This window comes from Amphiura filiformis, chromosome 6 (assembly GCF_039555335.1).
Source record: "Amphiura filiformis chromosome 6, Afil_fr2py, whole genome shotgun sequence".
In the NCBI taxonomy this organism is placed as follows: Eukaryota; Metazoa; Echinodermata; class Ophiuroidea; order Amphilepidida; family Amphiuridae; genus Amphiura; species Amphiura filiformis.
In genome coordinates, this window is record NC_092633.1 from 62,733,003 (window position 1) to 62,740,779 (window position 7,777).

Sequence of the window (7,777 nt, forward strand, 5' to 3'; positions counted from 1 at the left end):
TGGTGTCTGCGTCGGGACCCCGCTGGACTTTTTTGAGCTGATCAAAAAATCCAGGGTCCCGCACCCTACGGACTATCAACCCCATGAGACCCGTAGTCTTCAGTGGAGTGCGTCCGTATATGAGCCAAACGTCCAGGTAGCAACTGATGTTGACACCCCTGTGCTTCAGGTACGCTGCCACCGCTCTGACCAAGAGTGTTAAACACCCTGGGAGAGATGGACAGGCGGATGGCGGTATCAAAACTGGTAATTTTGATCCTGTACCTAGAAGCGCAGATGCCTCCGATCTTGAGAGGCGATTGGCATATGCAGATAGGCGTCCGAGAGATCTAGCGATGCTGTTCCCATGCCCCTGATGGGGCAGGCTAGCACCGAGGCGAGAGTCCCCATTCTGAACCTCTTGGGCCTGAAGAACGTGTTCAACAGCCTGCGGTTCCGGATGGGGCTCCCGTCGCCGGTCTTCCTTGGAGCCAATGGCTCCAAGATCACCCGTAGAACGGGGGGTAGACCGGGACAATCGCCCGCGTCGTGAGAAGCTGTGTGATCCCTGTCAGTAGTGCCCGACGCTGGGGGCCGCCTGACGGCACTACTGTGGACCTCTGAAATGTGCAGGCGAATGTGGGGAGACTGGGTTGCCAGTCTGTAACCCCACTCACCACTGACCATACCCAGGCACTCAAAGAGATGGTTTCCCACCTCTGGGTGAAAGCCATAAGCAGTCGTCCACTGGGAGATCCCACAGTGGAAAAACCGCTGAGCCCCCCAGGAATGCTCTGCCTAGCTTCCCTTGGAAGAGCGCTTGCTCTTCTCGGGGCTTGCCAGCTGTTCCTGTGCTACCCTTGCGCCTCCCAGAAATGGGTGCTACAGAGGTAGTGGGCTCGGGTACTGTTGGTGGTGCACGGCCTGCTGAAGTCGGAGCTCCTACCCATGGTAAGGGCAGTTTCCGCGCTCTTCAGAGTGCTCCCGTTGGTAGCGTGTTTGCGCGGTCCTGCACCGTCGTGCAAAGAAGAAAAAAAAAAAAAAAAGGACCCTGCCTTTCCATCGCGTTGAGCGATTGGAGTGGCAGGCCCCACCCCCCCGGCGCTGAGTGGACACCCTATGGGCTAGGCCCATGGAGCTCTCGTTGAGGCTAGCTGTTAGCACCGCTAATAGGCTCACCTCGCGGGAGGGCTCAGATGTTGTCTGAGCGTGATTCGCTTGACGACATCTGGGTCCCTCTCGGATCCCCTCATGTAGGTCCCGTGGTCCTCCCGCTACACGCAGAGGAAGCGTGCAAGCACGCGGCGTCATAGCTCTACTGAGCTCGACAGCCCCACGATATCTACCCGTGAGGTTTGCGGGAATGAGAGTGCAGGCGTCCCCTGTGAGGAAGCAGCAGCTGAGCATCCTACTGAAAGGATCCCTGGTCCTCCTCCATGGACTCCCCCTTAGGGGGTGTCCGGAGGAAGATCAGTGTGCTGTTGCTCCCTCATCGGCGGGGCAGCGGGGAAAGAGATTGTAGTGATGTCACTACCGGACTCAGCTTCCGACTCCTTTCCTCGCCCACAGTATCCGTATCATGCTCCGATGATGACGGTAACTGAGGACGGGCATCTGAAAGCGGGTAAGAAGGCATAACCACTGTGTGGCTCGCCGACTACCTGCCAGCAGAAGAGGGAGTACTCCCGCAAGACCCTGAGGTATCCGCCATGGCACCACTGGGTCCGCATGCTCTCGCAGCCGTCGTCCTAGCGCTAGCAGCACAGGGCCTACCCTGATCAAGATCTGGGTTAGCCCCATGCCGGCTGGCCTGGTCAACAGCTGATGTTGGTACTGCGTGGCCATCGCTGGCGACACTTGCCACGCGGTGCTAGGCCGTGGAAGAAACACCCTGCGGCGGATACCACGGGGCATACCCAGCCGGCAGCTGACCCTGAAAGGATCCGCCACCAGGGTAACCCCATGGTACTGCAGTACCAGCACCGCCGCCCCCCCTTGTTGCCACAGAGACTGTGGCGACTAAGGCGGGTGCTGCGGTACCGGTGCGGTATCAGCGTGGGTACCCTTGAGGGTTCCCAACTGTGGACCGCTGTACCCTCGCCACACTGCGTTCCCTGTTTGGGGGGCTCAAGCTGTGTGCTGGCGTGGGACCGGCGCGGTACTAGCATGGGTACCCGTGAGGGTTCCCGGTTGTGTACCGCTGTATGCGTGGTTCCAGCGTAGGTGCCCGTGAGGGCTCCCGGCTGTGTACCACTGTACCCATGCCTCACTGCGTTCCCCGCAAGGGGCTCAAGCCGTGTGTATGGGTACCCCGCTATACCGGCTGTCCCTTGGCTAGAGGGAGCTTGCCTAGTACCACGGGTAGCTGAGCGTACATACCCCCGATCAATCACCTCGCCACCTGAATAGGCAGCGTCAATCAATGGAGCTATGCCCTGTTGATTTGACAGTGATCGATCAAGAGAGGGTAATTGACCTATTGACGATAATGGATCACCCACGCTCCGCTGGCTCTCGAGGACATAAGTGGGTTGTTGATCAGCTAGGCTGTTCAAGCTACTTACTGTACCCTCTAGAGCTTCGCCCAAGGTCGCTGTGTGTGGCGGACCACTCACGGCACGGCTATGGGCGGGTGCATAGCGGCTAGCACTGAAGTCAAGCCGGAGCTCGTCTTTGTGGCTGCCACCGAATGCACCTGGGTCGCTGTCCCGTGAGAGACTGCGAGCCCAACCCCTGAATAATCGCCAGCCAGTCCCTGTGGACAGCCAGCAGCTATTCTAGGGCCCAGGGTATCACTTTCGGCGGTCCCGCCATGGAACGCTGCCGTGTGACAACCCCAGTTGGTTCTGCTAAGACTACACCCACAGCGTTAGCCGCGGTATCGTCTCTGCTGAACCCATGCATGCTAGGGTTCAACCCAGGCAAGCCGGGTACCCTTGCATGCTGCCCGTCGCTGGCTACTACTGTGGCTGTTTGAGCCCGTAGATATGCCTGCAACAGACGGGTGTCCTCCTGCTAAAACCCCGTGAGGATTTTTGGCTAGAGGACTGGTATCCTCCTGCTACAAAACCCGCTAGGGTTTTCGCTGGTGGTTACCGCTCTGCTGCCTGCTACTTTGCTCCGGACGTATAGTCAGTGCTTTCGCTGGCTGCTGAGCCTTTGGACGCGCTTAGCAGTCCCGAAGGAACCGCCTGCTTGTCCGGGACGGAGCCCCCTTAAGCAGACCTGCCATGACCCATAGGGGCTGTCACAGCAGAATCTACCGTGTCGACTGGTATCCTCCTGCTGCAAAACCCGCTAGGGTTTTCGCTGGTGGTTACCGCTCTGCTGCCTGCTACTTTGCTCCGGACGTATAGTCAGTGCTTTCGCTGGCTGCTGAGCCTTTGGACGCGCTTAGCAGTCCCGAAGGAACCGCCTGCTTGTCCGGGACGGAGCCCCTTAAGCAGACCTGCCATGACCCATAGGGGCTGTCACAGCAGAATCCACCGTGATCGACCTTACCAGTGCCCTTGGTAGATTTCTTCTTCGTCTTATGGCGATGATGGAGCCTATCCCAATCGTCAAGCTGGAACTCGGAGAGTCCTAAGCAAAAGAAAGACATCTAGAAGATCGTGAGCACTCCCTGTGGGTGAAACAGAGCGGGTGTGGGTCCCGCTCCGTCACCAGGGAAGGCAAGCCCGACAGGGCCGAGGCGAAGCGAGGAGAAAGGGAGGGGGTACTACCCCCCACACGCGACTCAAGCCCAGTAAGCAAACCTGAGCACGGAGGCTGGTCGCTAACGTTAGTGGTAAAGTAAGGACTGGCTAACTTTATTACTAAAATGTCAGACGGGTCCCTACCAATCCCCACCGTATGAATATCTGATTAACTCGTCTTATCGGACGGTAATGAAGACATAACGATAGAGTAATCACCCTAACATAGCAACAATAACCTACCGTACATGAAATACAATGTGTATGTACAAACATCTATTGTAACTTACAGGCTGCAATGGTTGTTTTACGTGGGAAACAAAATGAATGGCGTCAACGAGCGGCCATTTTGAATTGCTCGTGTGTCCCGTATACAAACGGAGGCACGATATGTAGCTAAGTTTTGGATCGTTTTTTGTCACTTTTTCGCCAGAAAATGCCATCAAAACTATCCTCAGCCGAACAATACCGGTATGGTTTTACCTAAGGTGTGAAACTACAACCGTATATCTCGCCTTGGTCGAGAAATTGATACACAGTGCTATGAACAATCGATAGGCACGTCTGTGTCAGTCGGAGACCAAGGAGGATAAGGGACGATCATATGGTGTGGCGTCACCTTTTGGGTGAGTCCACCGGGGATCGGGGTTTTGTTATTTATTCATTTATGTGGGACAAAATGACTATTGGTTTTTCCGCATCTCGGGATCGATGCAAGAAGTATCTTAATCAACATCGGAAGCGGTAAGATCGACCGGTGTACTGAGTCTGTGAAATACACAACGATTTGCGCCGGTTAGAAACAATATAATATAGAATAGAAAATTTGACATCACTTTCTCAAAATATTGAAGAAATTTGCTTACTAGACATCGAAAAAGTACGCATTCCAATTCCTGTTCAAACGCGTGGGAAACTGAAAGTGCATAATCCCCACTAAACTAGGTGCCAGTACAACAAGTTAAATGTACATGTACATGGGAGGGGACTAGCCGGGATTATGCACATTTTCAGTTTCTCACGCGTTTGAACGGGAATTGGATTGCGTACTTTTTCGATGTCTTGTGAGCAAATTTCTTCAATATTTTGAGAAAATGATGTCAAATTTTCTATTCTATATTGTTTGGTAATAATGTCTTTTGCCAATAGTATGTTTAAAGTTGTAATTTTGTGTTTTTAATAATAATATAGTCTAGGTATGTGAGTATCTCCCGATATTGCCGTCGGCAATTTAGGCTCTTATAAATAGCGAGCCTCGTTTTCGTTCTATCAAAAGTGGCAACACTTCGTACGAAATTGCGTAGTGAACACCCCCCTAGGATACTGGTTTTATACTAATTTTCTGATGTTTTCACAATCTTGCACATATTTTGATGACGTAGTACACATGTTGACCCCCCAACTCAATGAAAAAGTATCACTGAAAATCAATTCTTCACTGACAGACGCCATGTTTTTCCGAGATTTGGACTGAAAGTTCACGAATGGTCGCCAAAACCATCATCAATTTAGCTGAAGGTGAGCATGATATTCTTTTAAACTATTATAATACGTTTCTTTAGTCATTTATTTACGTAGATATTGAATTTGGTGTTATTTTATCGATGATGAGGAAAGATATTCGATGCAGAAAACACCATGTGTTAGTCGATGTCAACCAGTGTTTCCATGCAGTTGTTATGAACGCTGATGTGTGGCGTGATTGACATCATTGAGCGGCAGTGTTCGCGGGTTACCATATCACAGTATGACGGTGTATGACCGTAGTATGCGGGGTCGCGGTCATTAGGTCAGCATTTTATCGTAATATATTTTGATGTTGGATATTTTCATTATTCGTTGATTTTTCTATTTTTATGTATCATTTGTGATTTGAGGTAAATATCTTTCCTTGGCATTTATTATTTATTTTATATATGTGTGTATCTATTTAGGCTCTTGCAAAAGTATTTTATTTCATCGTCACATTTTGTGAATATTTAATAAAATTTTTATTTATTTCACATGATCATGGCTGTGCATTTAAATACCTGCTTGCTTGCCAGTGCTGAAGGGGATCTCTTCCCAGTTGTTTTTTTGTAAATTTATGATCAAAATGTAATGTTTATTTTTTTTTAAATTTCTTCACTCGATGACGATGGTAACATAAAATTGTTATATTTTTTATTGTTGTCAATTTTCCACAAAAAAAGGTAATTTTTTTTTTTATGGGGGTGCAAAAAGTTGTAATTTTATAATTAAAACTATAATGAAATTATTTCAACAAACATTCTAGATTGCATTTTACAACAAGGACTACTGTGGACAAGCTCTTTTTAATTTCTCTCTTTATTATTTCTTTACAGAATTTTAAAGTTAAAATGGTGAAGGCAAAGAAACGGAAACCCCCGGCCCCGTCAAAACCAGGCATTGCTTATCAACATCTTTTGGATGCTTACAAGTTACAGTAATACACTGCAGACACAGGGTTGATGGTTCCATTGACTTCTTTATTCATGACTTTATTATACAATTTTAGCATATTTATGTATCATTTATGCAACGCAACATATTATGGCAGCCATTTTGGATTTTGGCGGCCATCTTGGATTTAGGCGGCCATATTGGATTTACGGAGATGTCCGGTTACAATGCCAATTATAACTTGAACATATTTTGTGATTCTTAATGCCACATTTTGATATTTTGACATTCAAGTAAATGGAAATGTTCATTTAAACACTAAACAATACTTACTTAAACCTTTAAAAGGAATTCTTGTTTGGTCACAATCCATTATTGTATTATCTGTATAATCCTATTGCTTTTATAAGACAAAATTTTAGCCCGAGGGCATATCTGTTTTGGCTCTAACTTTCTTATTATTTGACGTAGGAGGGTCATCTTGGTGTCATTGAAAAGCTTTTTTCAAGACCTTTCCAATGATAAACATTGCAATAACATTTAACAACTTTGAAATTTTTTGTCACATACATATATACATATTAGGCCAAATAAAAAAATAAACATGTTTCACGTCCCCTCCCGCTTCCTTTTTTGAGGTTTTCTCAAATAAATTTTTATTTTTTGAAATTCAGTTTTAACTTTTCAAAGAATATGTCTAGGAAGTTGGGATGCTTTCTATAGCCTTGTTAAGAAACAAGAAACATTTTAGGAAGGTTTTGTGATCATTAGAGGGGTGTAACTCCCAGAACAAAAAATAAAAAAGGGCCTCCTCCTTATTCCAGGCATTATTGTATGTACGGATTATGCGCTAAAACAGCTCTAAGTATGGGTATTTACACCAATTTTGCGATAAAAATAGAAAATAAAAAGCCCCTCTTCCTCCTTTTTTTGAAAACCGGACGTGAAACATGTTTTATTTTTACTTAGCCTTATAGGTACGGCGTATATAGGACTGGCAAGCAAGTCTAGAGGGGACGGAGTAGCTCAGTAGGGTCATTTTAATTTACTTCCTGGACTGGAATACATACTTCATCAGTTTCGTTTTTGTGGGCCATTCATTAATTTCTCTGTCAAACAATACATGCATGTCAAGCAATGCATGAATGCAAGTAGATCGATGATGATGTGTACATTTCATTTCCTGTCAGGCCCCATCATCGGCTCGGTCTTGTCACAGACCCGGTGCCGCATAACAACTTTTGCTGAATGATGCACCGACATGCACACTGATAATACCGTTACTAACATACAGATATATATATTCTTACCATTAAAAACAATAAGAAGCTAAATCGTAGCCATTTATCGCCCAGAAAACGTTGCCATACTTCCATACGCGAAAGTCTTTCCATCGTGTCCATTCAGCTTTTTTTCACTTTTCAGCGTCAAGGCGCGGCGCATTGACTCGCCAGGCCGCGGTAAAGGATTCTCAAGTAGCCCAATTTTTTAAGCTTCCAAAAAGCGCCCAATACCGGATATTTGGGCGGATTTACTGAATTTAGAACGCAAAACACCCAATTGGGCGGAAAAGCACTTGACTTTGAAACTTCCGGTACTAACTGAGAAGTTACTGACCGATCAATAAATGGTCACAAAACCCATTGTAATTTCAATTTGGACCTTCAAAGACTCAAAACCTTTATAAATCGGCTAATTTG

The 7,777-nt window shown here is 47.3% G+C and overlaps 1 protein-coding gene across 1 annotated transcript in view; it reads right to left on the bottom strand.

Moving 5' to 3' along the window:
• Nucleotides 1-7,475, bottom strand: part of LOC140155780 (endoplasmic reticulum resident protein 44-like) — a 40,838-nt gene extending 33,363 nt beyond the window's left edge. Inside the window, exon 1 of the mRNA XM_072178741.1 lies at nucleotides 7,388-7,475. Within this exon, the coding sequence (XP_072034842.1) occupies nucleotides 7,388-7,471 (84 nt within the window). The 5' untranslated portion in view covers nucleotides 7,472-7,475. The remainder of the gene's footprint in view (nucleotides 1-7,387) is intronic.
• Between the last annotated feature and the right edge of the window lie 302 nt (nucleotides 7,476-7,777).